This window comes from Phascolarctos cinereus, unplaced genomic scaffold, assembly GCF_003287225.1.
Source record: "Phascolarctos cinereus isolate Bilbo 61053 unplaced genomic scaffold, phaCin_HiC Scaffold_9;HRSCAF=440, whole genome shotgun sequence".
Classification (NCBI taxonomy): domain Eukaryota; kingdom Metazoa; phylum Chordata; class Mammalia; order Diprotodontia; family Phascolarctidae; genus Phascolarctos; species Phascolarctos cinereus.
This window is the reverse complement of record NW_027556402.1, coordinates 149,504,360-149,522,544: the sequence shown is the minus strand read 5'-3', so window position 1 is coordinate 149,522,544 and position 18,185 is coordinate 149,504,360. Positions and strand designations below refer to the sequence as shown.

The following is an 18,185-nucleotide window of genomic DNA, read 5'->3' as shown; positions in this document are numbered from 1 at the left end:
GCATCAAGTGTATTTAATCCTAGAAAATGCCACTTGGCAGGAGGACTTAAAGCAACATTTCACTGTGGGCATTAATATTGATAGTTACAAATCTATCTGCTAATACAACTAGAACTGAGCATAAGAAGTATTTCAGAAAGACAAGCAGAAAGAAAATGGTTTCTGAACTACGATGTTGCCCTTGGCCTTCACATGAAGGTCAATTTTATTACTCAATAATCTCCAGTTCCCTAAAACCAGATGGAAGTAAATTCTTTCCTCTTTAGAACTGCATAGAAAACCAAAGATGTTTCAATTAAGAAGTCAATTGATCCAATGGTCAAGAAAGCTTTCTAAAGCTTTTGTTTAATGGTTGAGGTTTTATGAGATTTACTGAGGTCTGGAGGTCTCACTCTTCCAATTGCCCCAAAATTCTTTTCCAATTCTTCCAGGACCCATATAGAATGACCAGGTGGAGAGGAGATCTGCCACACTGGTGGGGAGAAGGGTGGTAGAAATACTTTTCCCTACACCCCTCATCTCTTTCCTCTCCACTGAAGTTATCCCTGAACACATTTCATTTGGCCTGCCTGACTGCTCTCACAGCTTTTATGAAATGGAAGACACCAATCAATTGCTTCTGGGGAACAGAAAGTTATTCTCAAAGCAAAGAAGGTCCAGTTCCCCTTCCTGCCCTGAAACATATTGGCTATGTAATCCTGGCCAACTCCCTTAACCTTAACCTCCCTTAACTTAAAGATGGAAGATCATCAGGCCTTATCATCTGCCCTACACCTCTACATCCTATAGACTCCTGGCACCATCTAAAAATGACCACTGTGTGTGCAATCAGGGCAAAGAGCATCACTAGCAAGGCACGATGATAAAAAGTATAGAAGTGATTTGGGTCCACTCCTCTCTTTGCCCTCTCCTTTCTTAGGGTGGAGGTAGGAGGGTGGTAAGCTAGAGGTAGAAGCTAATTCTGAGCCCACTACTCCAAGCACGATTTTTTTTCTTTGTGCCTTTATGAAAGATTTATATTTCCCAAAATACCACATAATACCACGTTTCTTTAGATCACACATGGTTTTCCTTTGTTTTATGGTAGTTTTATGACTTCTTTTCTTTTTTTTTCTTTCTTTGTTAAGGCAATTGGGGTTAAGTGATTTGCCCAGAGCCACAAAGCTAGTGAGCTATGACTTCTTTTGCTTGGGCTCCCTCATTATTACATTTCATCTTCCTCCCAAAAATATTTGGAGATAACCAAAAAAATAGAAATATGAACTCCTCCAAAAGAAAACTGTTTCTTTCAAAACTCTTACACGAATGGAGACACATCAGCACACATACACAGACACACACACACACACACACACACACACACACACACACACAGAGCCAATATTCAACATTCAAGAAGCCAAGTTCTGTTGTGGGTGCTGTGACTCAGTCTATATACCTTTTCTTTTCTTTCCTTTTTTTTTTTTTTGGCCTTTTCATTTAAATGCTTAATTGCTTTTTTGAGGAAGTGTTCTGGACTGGACCTATGATTTCATTGTTGTAAGGAATTCCCAGTGAGAAAACTTCTTATCAAGGCAAATCAACACGCTCTGAAATTAATAGTCTCAGAGATTTGTCTAATGCACCAGGAGGTTAAGGGAATTGGCCAGGATTACATAGCCAGTATGTTTCAGGGCAGGAAGTGGAACTGGGCCTTCCTTGCTGTGAGAATAGCTTTCTACCCCCCCCCCCACTAGAGGGGCCAAACACGTCGTACCTGGGCAGCAAGGCATGATACTGGCAACATTCCTGCATGCTACCAAACCAGAATAAAATGTAACTGAGAAATATTTAACAAAATAAATAAAAATACAATGAATGAGTCATCCTAGGTAATCTTTTAAAATGGTGAGGTACTCTCCTGATACAGAGAACTCCACAAAATCATGTAAGTCAAGGGGTTCAAATCTCCGGGTCAACTTCAAGATCACCGGTGAAACAGCCCAAACTATGAAGGGCATGCATATCCAAAAAGCTGCCAAATGTTTGAAAGATATCACTTTGAAGAAACTATGTGCTACCTTCCGTTGACATAATGGTGGAATTGGCTGAATGCTCAGGCTAAGCAATAGGGTTGGACAAAGGGTCATTAACCCAAAAAAAAAGTGCTGAGTCCCTGCTGCCTCCACTTAAAAATGCAGAGAGTAACACAGAACTGAAAGGTTTGGATATGGATTCTCTTGTCACTGAGCACATCCTGGGCAACAAGGCTCCCAAAATGCAATGGTGTACTTACAGGGCTCATAGTCTAGTCAACCCACATATGAGTTCCCCTTGCCATATTGAGATGATACTTAGTGAAAATGAACATTGTTCCTAAACCAGAAGAGGTTGCTCAAAAGAAAGAGATATCCCAAAAGAAACTAAAAAAAAAAAAGGTATGGTATAGGTTATGGTATGAAGTAAATGTGACATTATCTACCTATACCTTATGGTATAGGAGTAAATGTGACATTAGAGGGCAAATAAAAGTGAAATGAAAACAAACAAAAAATAATATCACATTATAATGGTATATATATAATACATATATTATTATAAACATATATTACTACAAATATAATTATATATAAATATAATGCTATGAACCTATAGATATTACAAAATCCAATAGATAATATTACAAAACCAAGTCAATTTGCAGCCGCAATGATCCTTATGTATGGATCAGTGGCCCCCATTTCTATTTAACTTTGCCCTACACCACACTGCCTCTACCATTTACTAAGGATCACAAATGGTGATGTTTTCAGTGTTAAAAATCACTCCATTTCTTGGTAAATTTAAATACTCGCAACTCTAAACCAAACTTTTTCAATTCTAAAAAGTAGAAACTGTTTAGTTTTCCACCAAAGGTATGTCATCTTGGCATAGAGATGACTTGGGTTCTTGAAGGCTTATGCCCCTGGAGGATGGATTTTGACAAGTTCTACTACTTAATGCTCGATGGACAGCAAATTCAGGCTTAATGAATGATTTTATGTTCAATGTCTCAAGACAACTTAAATTCTGAAAGAGTCATCACTACATTGGTCACAGAGTGATATGCTTCTGGAGACAACTCACAGAGGTCTAAAAGGAAAAGAAGAACGTAGAAGAAGGAATGCCAACAGAGAAGGAATGCCCTCTTCTAAGTTACCAGTCATCTCTTAGCTACTAAATCTGGTGCCTTTTCTCGTCCACATCTGACTTTGTATCGTCAGGACCTGACACAGTGCCTTGCACATAGTAGGTGCTTAATATACATCTGGTTAATTAAAATGAATCAAGCATCCTTCAAACAGACATTTTTAGCAACACTGTAGAGAAGTTACCAGTTTTCTCCATCTAGGTCATACAGAAAACAATTTCTATAGCCTTACAAATAAATGTTGGGAACCTTTTATTTCATGAGTACTTCAAAACCCATTGATTGTATTTGCTTTTAGAGTCTATCAAAGTCTGGTTTCAGCTCTCTTTAGAGCAGGTGTCTGTAATTAAAGACACTTTTTTGCACCACACTCATTTCCTTCTTCCTCTGAAAAGTTTTTCCATGTAAGAGTTCTAACAACCTACGTGTTCATAAGAAGGAGGCGTCATTAATACACTTAACGAAACAATGAGAAATTCAGCAGTGCTACAAACTACTGACCTTACCCTAAACCCATCTGCTTGCAGGCCAGTTGACTCAACGTCTCTTGCCAGTTGTCAGCACACACTTGGTGGTCAGTGGCAGATCGATGTACACTCAGGAATGCAGAGGAGCTCACATCTTTAGATAATGTCACTGAAGGGAGAAAAAGAAATATTTTAACAAAACTCTATTTCTTCTCCCGCAACCAAACTGTTATCTTGGATAGTTATTGCTGTTTTCACAATTTAAAGACCTAAAGCATATAGATCAAAATCTCTTTGTTAACATATGATAAAGGTGAAACCAGGCAGCTAGGTGGTACAATGGGTAGAGTGCTGGGCCTGGAGTCAGGAAGATGAGTCTTCCTGAGTTCAAATCTGGCCTCAGACACTTACTAGCTGTGTGACCCTGGGCAAGTCACCTAACACTATCTGCCTCAGTTTCCTCACCTGTAAAATGAGCTGGAGAAGGGAATGGCAAGCCACTTTAGTATCCCAAAAGGGGTCACAGAGAGTCAGACATGACTGGAAAAAAAAAACAACTAAAAGAGGTGAAACTCCAAATAAATAAATAAATAATTTAATGAAAAAACCCTTTAGGGGCAGCCAGGTGGCACAGTGGATAGAGGTCTTGCCTTGCAGTCAGGAGGACCTCAGTTCAAATCTGGCCTCAGACACTTGACATTTACTAGCTGTGTGACCCTGGGCAAGTCACTTAACTCCAATTGCCTCACCAAAAAGCACAACAGAAAACAAAAAACAAAACAAACAAACAAAAACCTCTTTACCTGGAAATAGGAGAGGTAAGACACTCTTACAAAGTTCTGTCACAATTTTAAAAATAAAGATTTGTTGTTGCCATCATTGCTTTTAATGAGGGCAAGGGGACATCATAATCTTTGAGTTTTCAAGCTATAAAGCCACTATCACTTATGGTAGGGGGCAGAAAAGACCAGACTTACCACAATCCCATTCATCAGAGCTGTCTGAACAATCTATTCCACCATCACACCACAAATCCTGGGACACACAATCATGATTGGCACACTCCAGTTCATCATCTTGGCAAAACGCTGGCATCAAAAACAAGTGGAAAAAATTTTTAGAGATAAGTGTGATTATTCCTAAAATGTGCATATTATGTTTTGAAAAATTTATTGTGATGGCTACCAGGCTCTTGGATAGTAAAGGATCCTCAGGCCATTAATTGTGAACATTTCTGTTTCTGAACAGCATAAAAACTAAAAGCAAAAAAAGCTATGTTTTTATTCATCACATTAGTATGAAAGATTATATGTACATACTGAACTGGTGCTAAGCAAAAGCAGAATAGTCTTTCACCTAGATGGTGAGATGCGAGGGGAGCTTCTTCACCTGGAAATATCTTGCTCAACCCAGGTGGCACAGGACCTGAAAATCTACCATTAGTGATTCATTCCTTTGGCTCAACTTTTGTTTTTCTTCTAGTAATTCTACTTTAAAATGTAAATACTCTTGGGAGGAGTAACATATTGTCAAGGACACCTTAGTGTAAATGAATTTGCTTTCTTTACTTGCAGGAGGGACCCAAGAAACCAGAGAGTGCTAGGTTTCTGGGAGAGAGAAGGATGGAGGCCTTACAGGAAAAAAAAAAAAGATTTTGTAGCATTTTGTAGTGGAAAGTGGGAGGGATTTGTACTCAGGAGACCTGGAATCAAACTTCAGTTCTGACTCTCACCAGCTATGGGACCCTCTGAGACTCATTTCCCTCAACTTTAAAGTAGGAATAACAATATACTATCTCATAGAGTTGTGGTGGGGAATGTGTTTTGTAAACCTTAGAATACAAATGTGACTCTTAATACTTCAACTTTTGTCTAGAGTAAGTCTTGCCCTTATGATGAAAAATGGAGTCTGAATGCAGATCAAAGAATACTTTTTGACTTTCTTGATTTTTCTTGGGTTTTTATTTTGGTCTATGTTTTCTTTTACAACATGATTAATATGGAAATAAGTTTTGCATGACCACATACGCACAACCTTTATCAAATTGCTTACCTTCTCAATGAGGGGGATGGGGAGGGAAGAAGGGAGACAATTTGGAACTCAATTTTAAAAATGAATGTTGAAAATTGTTTTTACTTGTAATTGGGGGGAAATAAAATACTAAATTAAATTTTAAAAAAAATTAGAGTAAGTCTTGCCTAACATTTTCTCAGTCAGTCAACTATCATTAAGTACCTACTATGTGCCCAGCACTGTGAAAAGGGCTGAGGATATAAAAAAGGCAAAAAACAATGCCTGGTTTCAAAGGTTATGTTATTATTTTATGATTATAAAATTGAGTAGTTTCAATGCCCTTCGCAAAAAAAAAAAAACAATACGGCACAGTGAGTGTGAGGCAAACATAAGCTCATGTAAACTGCAAAATGTCATCATTAAGTATTGGGGGGGGTGAACAGCACACAAATGAAAGACTACTTCCACCTGACTAGATGCCCTATAGAAACAGTCTCCATGGGCAGCAGAGGAGGCAGTGATATACACACTGATGTGGCTTGGGATGAGGACCAGCAGCGAACACACTCAACTCTCCTTTGTTGAAACTCACCAGAGATGAGAAAGCAAGGTCCCTATGCCCATCTGGATAAATCATCCCCTCCTCTGGGAAAAGGGCTAATTCTAAGATGTATTTGAGCTGAGAAATAAAGCGTAAGATGAAAAGGCAGTTCACACACTCACAGCAGTTTTTCATCCATCTTCTCAGGACAGTCTGGAAACCCATCACAAATCATTTCGTGTTTGATACACAGTTTGCTGGCAGGACATTCCCAAAGACCTCTCTCTGGGCAACCTAGAAACAAGATCACATTCATTCCAAGAGCCACGTGTGAAAACCTGATATGGAAACACAACGCCTCTTCCTTTTAATATCATAACAGAGAAATTACACAATATTGACAATAGAGCTTTCTGTTATTTTCATTTTCAGATCGCACTGGGAATGTTAAATGTAGTTCAGAAGTATTTTGCTAAAACCATGGCTTAACTAACTCTGTGACTGTTCTGTGTTAAATAACACAGGTTGAACAAGATTAAACATTAACAATGTGATCTGAAAACAGTAAAATGCATGAACTTAGTCACTACGGTATAATGAACACAGGCGAAAAGTCACTAGCAGCACAATAAAGTAGACTCTTTGCTTACTGAACCATATTACAAATCTACACCAGCTAAAGAGTAAAGATACTGCAGTGTGGCGGGGTGGGGGAGCAGGAGGGAGGAGGCTGTTGAATAAAAAAACCCTTATGCTTGTACATGGTTGTCATCCCTTCAAAGTAGTTATCTTTGCAGGACACATTCAAAAGCTTCTGTCATTGCTCAAAGAATATATGGCACTCTTATTCTAGAAGTGCCTCTGGAATCAGTTTATGAACTACACCCTGCACTCAGACACATGAATTTATAATCACCAGATCCCTACGATTAGAAATGTGAGCAATTAAATTGAGAATCACAAGTAAACTGCATCAGAGGATTATAAAGAATCAAATGAAATTTTATGCACAATTATTAATTTTAAATGTCATTTGATTTTGATTCAGGTATTATCTTGATCACTTTGAGATGATATCCTGTTCTTCTTGATGCTAGTTGTATTAAATAGACTTCACTTTTTCTACCAGCAGATGGATAGAAGAAATCTCTAGACGGAGGTCGGTCCTCCTGAGTGACACAGATACCCATTCAGTTCTGGGCACAGGAATGAAGAAAGGAGCAAGACGGTGCCAAAATACCGGCTGGCAGAATTTATGAGAAAAAAATCAACTAATATCTTTGAATCTTTGTTCACATGTACTGTTGTCTGGTCATATCTCGTACATTGTTGTACCTTGATTTGTTTAATCTGACTGCTGGACCTTACAGTTATGCCTACTAAAATTCATCTAATAAGTATAGTCCACCACTCTTGCCTGGCAAAATATTATCAGATCCCAGTCTATTAGCTACCCAGTGAATTAACTAGCTCTTTGATCCTCAGTTTAATTGCAGATTTCGTAAGTTCACTATCAATATTCATCAAGTATTGCAAAAAATGCTGAACATCAGGGAGTCTCTTGTCATACTGCTGCAGACCCTTCCCCTTCCAATTTCACATCAATATATTTTACCAACATTCTTTGGACATAGTCATTCAACCACTCACAAGTCCCTTTGATCTCCCAGGCTAAGTTTCTCTACCTTGCCCATAAGAATATTTTGAAAAATCTTGTTAAACATGTTCATGAAATCCAACCATGCTTATGTCTACAGAATTTCCCTGATGTATCAGTGGAGTAACTCCATCAAAAAAAGAAAAAAGGAAATTAAAGACTTTTCTAGGACAGCCTGAAAACCTAACCACCATTTATGGAAAGTTGTCTTCCAAGCTCCCAATAAGAATTCTTGCAATATGACCGTCCTGTAAGGAAAGAGAAAGGCCATCTCTTTTAAGATGAAAAAGGTGATTTTCAAACCTTAAATGTGGTTTGTTGTTATTACTAGAATATAAATTGATTATGGGTAGAAATCATGTCTTATCCATCACCGAACGGCTCACAACACTGAGCACAATGCTTGGCACATAGTAGGTGGTCAATAAATGTTCATGAAATAGAATTTAATTATTTGTCTTGAAGGGTTATAAGTTCTCAAAACACAAGACATGTCCATACTCAAAAGAATACACAAAAACTAAATCTGGAGAAGTAGCCGGATATTTTTTCCATAATCGCAGTGACTGTGACTCTTTTTAATCAAGCAAGTTTGTTTCAGCTGCTTTTAAACTCTCATTATCCCCTCTTCTATGCTCAATAAATATTAAGCCACCAACCCTCAAGGTACTGAGTTGAACTCTATTTACAAGTGGTGATGGTGATTCTTAAATCCTTAAAAACAGATAATGAATTTTTTAAAAGTTACTTTAAGTACCATCAAGCTTTCAATTTTCTTTTGAAGTACAATCTCATTTTCTCAACAATCATCTCCTCTTAAATCCTACACCTGACTTCCAATTTCTAATGAGAGTTATTTCCTCCCCTCCTCTTCCACTCTCCTCACCTTTGGCATTTTCCCAATATTGGAAATTCCCACTGAATATTTCAAACTTCTTTATACCATCTAAAATATGATTTCATCTTTAAATTAAATTCTAGTACATTATCACCATATGAAATTCCAGTTTTGTGAACAAATCCAATACATCCCCCCCCAAAAAAAATTTCTTTTATATAAGAAAAGCTCAATGACTTTTGGATTCCTTCCTTCCCACAAAGACATAAGTAAGGAAACAGCAACTTTTGAGAACTTCAAAGCACACCACAACATTTTCCATGGTTGATCTCAGGTCACTCCGACAGCTGTAATTTTCCAGCAGATGCAACCTTTCATATTTATAGCAGCAGATAAGAATTCTGTTCATTGCTTATGACATTTTGTCTAGTCTCAAGAAGGGCAAGATCTTCCATAGAAACACATTTTAGGAAACAAGGCAATATTTCATTCTTTAAAGGTCAGGAGAATAAGAATGATCCTAAAAGATAGATTGCTTTTCAATAGTAAAAAAGGGTCAATAAAACCTTTGACAGTAAGATGAGCAAAATAATCAAAACTCAAGTCAGTTTCAAATTGTCACTCACTTATTGTGTATACTGTTTTGAAAACACTTGGGCTCTGGCTTCTGCCTTGCTACAGTCTAAGAGAACATAAGGCCAAAGGTTAGCTGTCAGAAATGGAAAGAGGCATCAAAGGTTAGCTGTCAGAAATGGAAAGGGGCTTGGGGTACCCTCTTGAAATTATCGTTGATATTTCTGGCTGTAATGCTGGTGAGGTTGAAGTTCAATAGCAGAGATGCCAGAAAAAGTTTTCATCCTTTGCTCACAGAGCTTAAGTCATAGAGAGCATTAAAAACCAAAATTTAATTAAAATAAGGCTTTCAGAACCAAAGTCTATTTAAATCTGCACAACTTTTAATGGATCCACAGATATCTGTTATACTTACTGATTATGAAGTTTAATGTTATTTATATAAGTGACCAATTGATACATAGATATTTGTTATATTTAATGATTATGAAATTTAATGTTAGTTATATAAGTGACCAATTGATACACAGATATCTGTTATATTTAATGACTATGAAATTTAATGTTAATTATATAACTGATGCACCCAAATTATATTAAGGTTCTTGTATCTTTAAAAGAGGATAAAAGCTAGCAGATAGGCAGTCGGGTACCATGGCTAAGGGGACTAGCCTCAAAGTCAGAATGACCTGGGTTCATGTCCTACCTTTGTCACATAATGGCCATGTAACCCTCAGCAAATCACTTAATTTCTCAGTGACCTAGATAGGCACCTCTCTCAGAACATAAGTTACAGATTAGGTACCAAACTACATGGTAGAAGGGACTTCCTCACTGGGAACTCCCTGTACCAACGAAATTGCAAGGTCAGACAATTCCCCACCTCTGCCACCAAACAACAGCTGACTAGGATTCCCTAACCTTTCCCTCTAGCTACATTTGGGACGTGAATGAAGCTTTTTTTTTCCCCCCCAGGAACAACTGCCATTATGAGCATCAAGTTCAAAAAATTATAATTTTCAAGTACATTCTTCACACTTGCTAGGGATTTCTCTCTCAAATGCTCAGCATGTTAGGCACCATAAGAAATAGCTGAAATAACACTGATTTCTTCCAACCCTTTCCTTGAGCTATCTTCAGTGAAAGAGCCAGAATCTTCTCCCCCCATACCCTCCACACAGCTATTGCTCTTCAAATCAAAAAACGAGCCAGCTCCCTTACGTACCGCAGTTTTCTTCGTCACTGTCATCCTCACAGTCAGACTGCCCATCACATCTTCTAGATGCCAGAATACACCTTCCCGAGTGGCACTTGAAATGACTAGGGGAGCACTCTATTGATAACAATCAAAAATACCAGTGTCATTTAATTTCAGAACCAAGGAAACAAGGGAAGTAACATATTTTTAGTCGAGACAGGGGTCAGAGAGGTGTTTGGTAAAGATGTCATTAGCAAACAGGACTGGCCTTAGGCAAAAACGAAGCTTTGTTTGGAGACTCCTATACTTTTGGGGCCCATCCAAATCAATCTGGCTAAATTATTTGCATTGTAAAATATGCAGTCCAAAAAAGTGAGTCAAAATGGTGCGGTTGAAAGAGTACCATTCGGACTCAGAGAACATGGGTCCCAATCCTGGCTTTTTCACTAATTACTTCTGTGACCTTAAATGACTAACTTCATTTTTCCGAGCCTCAATTTCCTCATTTCCAAAATGAGGGGGTTGGACTCTATGATCTCTAAGGTCCTTTCCCAGTCTAAATCTATGATTCCTTGACCTACTATGTGCAAGGGATTTTTCTACCATTTTGCTATTAATCTCATTCCTCTCTTCCCCATTCAGTTTTCCCTTTTCATGCCCCTAAATTGATCAGAGCCACTCACTTTAGCCATTCACTGCAGCCTTTTCTTCTTAGAAGTATTCCAAACTGTGGACATTCCCTCTTCTCCAACCTCCTCCACCCCAAAACCTCCCTGTCTTCCTGCCTATTCTCTCAGACATATCTTCTCTGCCAGCTAACTGGATAAATTCATTCATATCAAAGACTAATGAAGCTTCAAGAACTATGCTTCCCAGACACCATACTTGTCTTAAAAGGGTCCAGGGAGGGCTCGGAAATGTTTTGGGAGCAGAAGGACTTTTGAGATCTCTCAAATTAGCTAGACCTGCCTGTAACCTGGAATAGAATTAACTGAATACTTTGTGACAGGGGAAGAAAAATGAATTCTATGAAACTAAAGTTTTCTCATGCCTGCCGTGTTCTCGCCTCCTTTTTCAGACTCAGGAGGGCAACTGCTTATATAGGCTCCTGGATATGAAGGGCTGTTCCAAGCACACCTGGTATTTTCCATTCTTATCAGAGAAAATGTGATCACAGGAGGATAGTGGGAGATTAGCTCAAAATGGCCTCAAAACTCAGTCATATTAACACTTTACTAAGCTAAAGGTTGTTTATTTCCCTGGTAAATCACAATGCTATTTCATAACTTACCATGTTGTCATGAGGATAAAGGATGATGGAGGATGGTATAAGTGCCTTAAAAATATATAAATCCGTTTGTATTATTTTTTTGGTGACTGGACCTATATCAGTGTGTATGCAAACCGATTACTCACCTATAATTTACGTTATTAACTTCCCGGGACACGAAGAGGTTAAGTGATCTGCCCATGGTCACACAGTGAGTGTATGACAGAGTCAAGACATATAGCCATATCTTCCTAACTGAAGACTCGTCCTCTATCTACTATGCTGAGCCAACCCTCATTTGCAATTTATACAAATATAAAAGAGGCAACATGGCACGGTGGAAAGAATATTGCAGTAAGAATGAAAAGAACTAGGTTTGAATTCCTGCTCTGATACTTCTAACTGTGTGACCATAGGCAGGTAGGTCATTTAATGTCTCTAGTTTCTGTTTCCTCATCTGAAAAGTGAGGATAATCATATTTTTATTAAACTACTCATACAACTATAATTTAAAAAGTGTTTCAAAAACCCAGCAATATGAGAAAAATGTGAGAAAAATAAACAAAAGGACCTGAGGGATTATCACCAGGATAATTAACACCGGGAGAAGTAACAGAAAAGACCTCTGAATAGCTAAAATAAAATTCATAATTTCTATGCATTAACACTCAAGATTTTTACCCGGAGAATAGCCCTATAGATTACCCACTCAGGATCCACTGACTTTTATTTTTATTTTTAACACAGTCCTAAATAGTTTGGTTATCTGATTACTTCAACCACATATTACAAGCAGAAAGCTGGACATGAATGCTACCAAGTCTCATAAGTGACAAGTGAATACCAAAGAGGAAATAGATAATCTATTTACATACCTCAGCAGCCTGTATCACAACATAGTCTAATACTTGGTAATAATAACAAAGATTATCTTCAGTGTACTTTTAAGTAAGTGGATTGAATATGCAGTCCATTATCCAGTGAATCAAGAAGCACATAAGGGTCAACTATGTGCCAGGCACTATGCTAGGCACTGTGGATACAAATAGAATAAACAAAACAATCCCTCCACATATTTTCATACAACATGATTTTTTTTAAAGAATGGCATTTTGATATCCACTGATTGGGAAATGGATAAACACCATGTGGCACATGAATATAATCATAAATGACTTCAACATAAAAAATGATAGATAAAAATTCAGAGACACATGGGAAGACATATGAATGAATGCTGGGTGAAGTGAGCAGAACTGGGAGAACAATATACACAATAACTAGGACAATGTAAACATGACCCAGAAAAAGAGTTGAGAAAATGCACCTTCTTCTTCCAGAGGGAGTGGATTATGGGCATAGAATGGTGGACGTACTGTTGGTTGGTTTTGCTGACTGCTTTTTTTTTTCACTTTTTAAATCAATGTCTTGATGGGTAGAGGAGGTAGGGAAGGATATATTCAGAATGAATATGATATAAAAATTAAAGACATCAAATTAAATTTAAAAAAAGAACTTTCAAAAATTGGTGCTATCATTCATCAATTGATAAATGGCCAAAGTATATAAACAGGCATTTTTCAGAAGGAGAAATCAAAGCTATCTATAGTCATATGAAAAAAAAAATGCTCTAACTCATTGATTAGAGAAATGCAAATTAAAACAACCTATCAGATTGGTTAACATGATAGAAAAGGAAAATGATAAATGCTGGATGGGATATGGAAAAACAGGTACACTAATGTGCTATTGGTGACATTGTGAACTAGTCCAACCATTCTGGAGAAATATTTGGAACTATCCCAAAGGACTATAAAAATGTCCATACCCAAACCTAGCAATACCCACTGTTAGATCTGTATCCCAAAGAGATCAAAGAAAAGGGAAAAGGACCTATATATATAAAAAAAAATACTTATAAAAGCTCTTTTTGTGATGGTAAAGAATTAGAAACTGAGGGGATGCCTATCATTTGGGGAATGGCTGAACAAGTTGAGATGTATGATTGTGATAAAATATTATTATTCTATTAGAAATGATGAGCCGGATGATTTCAGAAAAACCTGAGAAGATTTATATAAATTGCTACAGAACGAAGTGAGCAAAAGCAGGAAAACATTGTACACAGTCACATCAATACTGTAACGATGATCAGCTGTGAAAGACTTTGCTACTCTGATCAATACAATGATCAAGACAATTACAAAGAACTTACGATGAAAATGCTATCTACCTCCCGAGAGAGAACTGATGAAGTCTGAGTGCAGATCAAAGCCTAATTTTTTAACTTTGTTTTGTCTTTTTTTTCAGCATAGCTATTTGTAAATGTTTTGCATAATTTCACATGTATAATTGATATCACATTGTTTGCCTTCTCAATGGATGGAGGAGGGGTGAGAGGGAGGACGAGAATTTGGAACTATATTTTTAAAAAAGCATGCTAAAAATAAATTATATATATATATGTACATATATGTATATATGTACATATATATTAAATTGGTGCAATGTGAACTATATGCTATGTGAATCAGTGCTATTTAATTATCCAGAAAATGAACTGATATGGAAACATTCATTATGCAATGATGGGCAAATGAAATTTAGGTATATTAAGTGCTTATTTATATGTGGTATTGTGCTGGGTCATGTATAAATCACATTAAATTAATACAATCCCTGTCTTGTGAGAATTTATAAGCTGAAATCAGCAAGAGACTAACAAATATAAGGACATAAACTGAGTTAATCAGCATTTTCATAATATCTAAACAAAGAGTTATGTGGCTATTATATTATGGTAGTAACAACAACAGGAGGGGCAGCTAGGTGGCACAGTGGATAGAGCACCGGCCCTGGATTCAGGAGGACCTGAGTTCAAATCTGGCCTCAGACACTTACTAGCTGTGTGACCCTGGGCAAGTCACTTAACCCCACTGCCTAGCAAAAAAAAAAAAAAGAACAACAGGAATCACTGTTGACAGGAGTGATGTAGCAGGGGAAATTGGCTAATTCTCTCCCAGTTTACTAACAAATTTTCTTGAAAGTAATGGAGGGCATAGTAGGAAAATGGTTGTGGGATTGTGGCAATAATGGCACACATTTTTATAGCACTTTCAAGTCTACAGGGTGATTTCCTCACAATAATCCTGTGAGGAAGTACTGTTAGCACAATTACTCTGAATGGTGAAAGCAACTCACCGCATAGTAACCTTGTTAGGAAGTGTTCGAGCTAGGACTCAAGCTCAGTTCTCTTATCCTGATTCCAAGACTAATCATGATCCCTCTCAGTGCATCCCAGTGAAGCATTTTGAAGGAGATCCTGACCTTAATCTATTGAGAAATGGGAAGTCCCTGTAAAGCCCCAGAAAAGTACCAAAGTCAAACAATGCATGAAGAAAGTTACCTTTGCATTGTATGAATGACTGACTCAAGAGGGAGAGTCAGAGTAGAGAAATGAGAAGATCACAAGGGAGAGATGACACAGGCTTAGAAAACTGGAGTTACAGAACTAAGGAATAAAGGGTAGATCTGTGCACCAAATCCACATAGGTGCAGCTACGTGGCACAGTGGATAGAGTGATAATCTTGGAGTCAGAAAGACCTGAGTTCAAATGCGGCCTCAGACACTTACTAGCTGTGTGACCCTGGGCAAGTCACTTAACCTGGTTTGCCTCAGTTTCCTCATCTGTAAAATAAGTTGGAGAAGAAAATGGCAAAACTCCAGCATCTTTGCCAAAAAAATCTCAAAAGGGGTCACAAAGAGTCAAACATAACTCAACGAGTGAACGACAATAATTACACACCCCAGTGAAGAGAGAAGCATGATTTGGCTACAGACCAAATGCAGAGGAAAGGACGGTCACAAATGAAAATCAGCCATAAGGTTTCTTTCTTGTTTGTTTCTGTATCATGGCAATGTGATGGGGAAGCTAAACTCAAGGAAAAGAAGTAGTACTAAGACCAGTAGTTTCATCCTTGCCAAGTGTAATTAGATGTACACAATTGCAGAGAGAAACTTCAGTAACAGAGGTAGAATTATGTTTCCTGCATATAAGTAGTATCTACATACAGGTAGATAAAAGATCATAGAATCAGATGGAACTCTGTAGGACCCACTGAAACAATTGGCTCATTTATTCATTAAACATTCATTTATTGATCCTCTAGTACCCAGTTCAATTCAACATATATTTAACTACTAACCTACTATGAATACAAAAATTAAATATACAAAAATACAAAAATGAAAAGACATAGTTCCTGTCTTTTTTTTTCTTTTTGGTGAGGTGATCGGGGTTAAAGTGACTTGGCCAGGGTCACATAGCTAGTAAGTGTCAAGTGTCTGAAGCCGGATTTGAACTCAGGTTCTCCTAACTCCAAGGCCAGAGCTCTACCCACTGTGACACCTAGTTGTCCCTTATGGTTCCTCTGTCTTCAAGACCTTACAATCTATTTCAATTATTGCAAAGTATTCTATAGATAAGGTTAATTAAAAGCGTGATATAAATGAGAGGATGATGTAAATAAGAATGTCATCATAATAAAGGAGAGATCCAGACAAAGAGCTATAAGAAAGTCTGGTAAAGAGCATGAGCTTTCAGCTTGAAGAATAACGGAAGGATTTATGGAATATAAGATACTTGAACTGGACCACGAATAAGAAGAACAATTTCAACAGAATAACATATGTAGGGAATACATTCCAGGCGTGGGACAGAACCTGGGCAAATGCAGAAAAGCATGAGAGGAAAGGACAAAATCAGACAACAGCTAATATTCCAGTTTTGCGGATATATAGAGTGATGAAGGCAAGTACAAATAAAACCACAAATGTAGGATGGAGCCAGCTGCTTAAATGTCCTCACTGCCAAAGAAATGACTCTACATTTTAGCCTATAAGAAATATGGGGGTGAAAGGAGGGGAGGAAACCTGGCTCTGCACTGTGGCAGATACAAAGAAAAAACAGAACACAATAGATTGCCCTCCCAGAGCTCACATTCCAGACTGGATGATAGGAGAAAAGATTTGGAGTTTTATTAAGCTTGATAGAAAGCCTGGCAGATCAGTCAAAGAAGGGAATATAAAAGGTCTGACTTTCAGTGTGTCTACAAAGTGAGTTTGAAAAGTTCTTGGCTTTATATAATCGTAGAGGAACTTGTATGCTCATCACTAGGACAGGGACAAGCAAGAGGAGAAAGAAGAGAAAGGGGAAAATGGAAAAGGGATGTGGGCCCATTTGCCAGGGATATTACAAAAGGAATTCATGCATCTAGAGGGATTGAACAAGAAAGCTTCTGAGATGCCACTGAACTCAAATATCCCATAATTCCCTTCAAATTATTTCAGAAGCCATATCACATTCTTCTGAATATCATTAATGGCAACAAATAATCTTCCTTTGACTGTAGATGTGATTTTTTAAAAAATAGCTAAAAGTCATTCAGAAACAAGACTAGTGAATGAGGGGGCAATCAAGGTAGGCCAAAGTCAGAGAGAATAGCCCTCAGAAGCTAGAGGCCCTGGTATGAGTTCTGATCCCAGGGCAAGCAACGTTTTATCCTTCCTGCTCTCCCCAAGGTGGTAATAATAGACAGGAGAGGATCGGAGGCCATAGGTGCACACCAGTTGCCATATCGGGGCAATGTTCAGAGGCACTGGGACCAAAATGAAATGAGAGTCACTCCAAATAAAATTTGCAGCTGCTTTTCTTTTTTAAAAAAGAATTTGGTAACAATGTAAGCTAATATAATGCATAATAAATTAATCCCTAATAATAAACAAAAGAAAGCAACTGTTTCTAACCAAGATGCAATTCCCATGCTTCACCCTATGAGAAGAGTAGTTTCTCTCACTTCCTTTTCCCCTAAGAAAGACAAGAAGGAACCCCAAGAAGGCAGTATTGGATTCTATGTCAGAGGACCTGGGTTTGAATTCTTATTTTGCCACTTAATATGAGTAACTTTGGGCAGGATATTTAATCTCTCCCTGTCTCAGTTTCCACACTTCTGAAATACATGGATTGGACTAAATGACCTCCAAGGTCTAAATTTGTGATTCTTATGATCTATTCTCCACTGCTATTTTGGTCAAGAGAGAGTAACCCTTTCTGCCCACTACAACTTGGGAGAGGAAGTCAACTATACATACTACCTCCCAGGAGTAAGATGGGGCTCCTTCCCCTCCTGAGGTTGTCAGAACAAACCCACAGAAGAGACTATGGGGGATCCCATCACTGGGCATCTGTTTTGAGGTCATTTTTATATTAATAAATGTTCATAATCAGGTGTTTGCATCATGGATGACTGCATCTGACTTCATTTTTACTGCTGCCATTAAACAGGCAAAGAAATGGTAATGTTCAACAGATGGGCCCCAACAGATGGGTGACAGAAATAAAGAGCAGAAACAAGACTTCAAAGAAGCTGACATGCACTGACCCTTTTCAATGTCAAACT

At 37.8% G+C, this 18,185-nt stretch overlaps 1 protein-coding gene across 1 annotated transcript in view; it reads right to left on the bottom strand.

The window, feature by feature from the left end:
• The window catches only part of CORIN (corin, serine peptidase), a 209,798-nt gene that overhangs the window by 24,674 nt on the left and 166,939 nt on the right, over positions 1–18,185 (bottom strand). Inside the window, 4 exon segments of the mRNA XM_078148375.1 lie at positions 3,676–3,805; positions 4,614–4,724; positions 6,365–6,484; positions 10,484–10,591. Coding sequence (XP_078004501.1) covers positions 3,676–3,805; positions 4,614–4,724; positions 6,365–6,484; positions 10,484–10,591 — 469 coding nt within the window.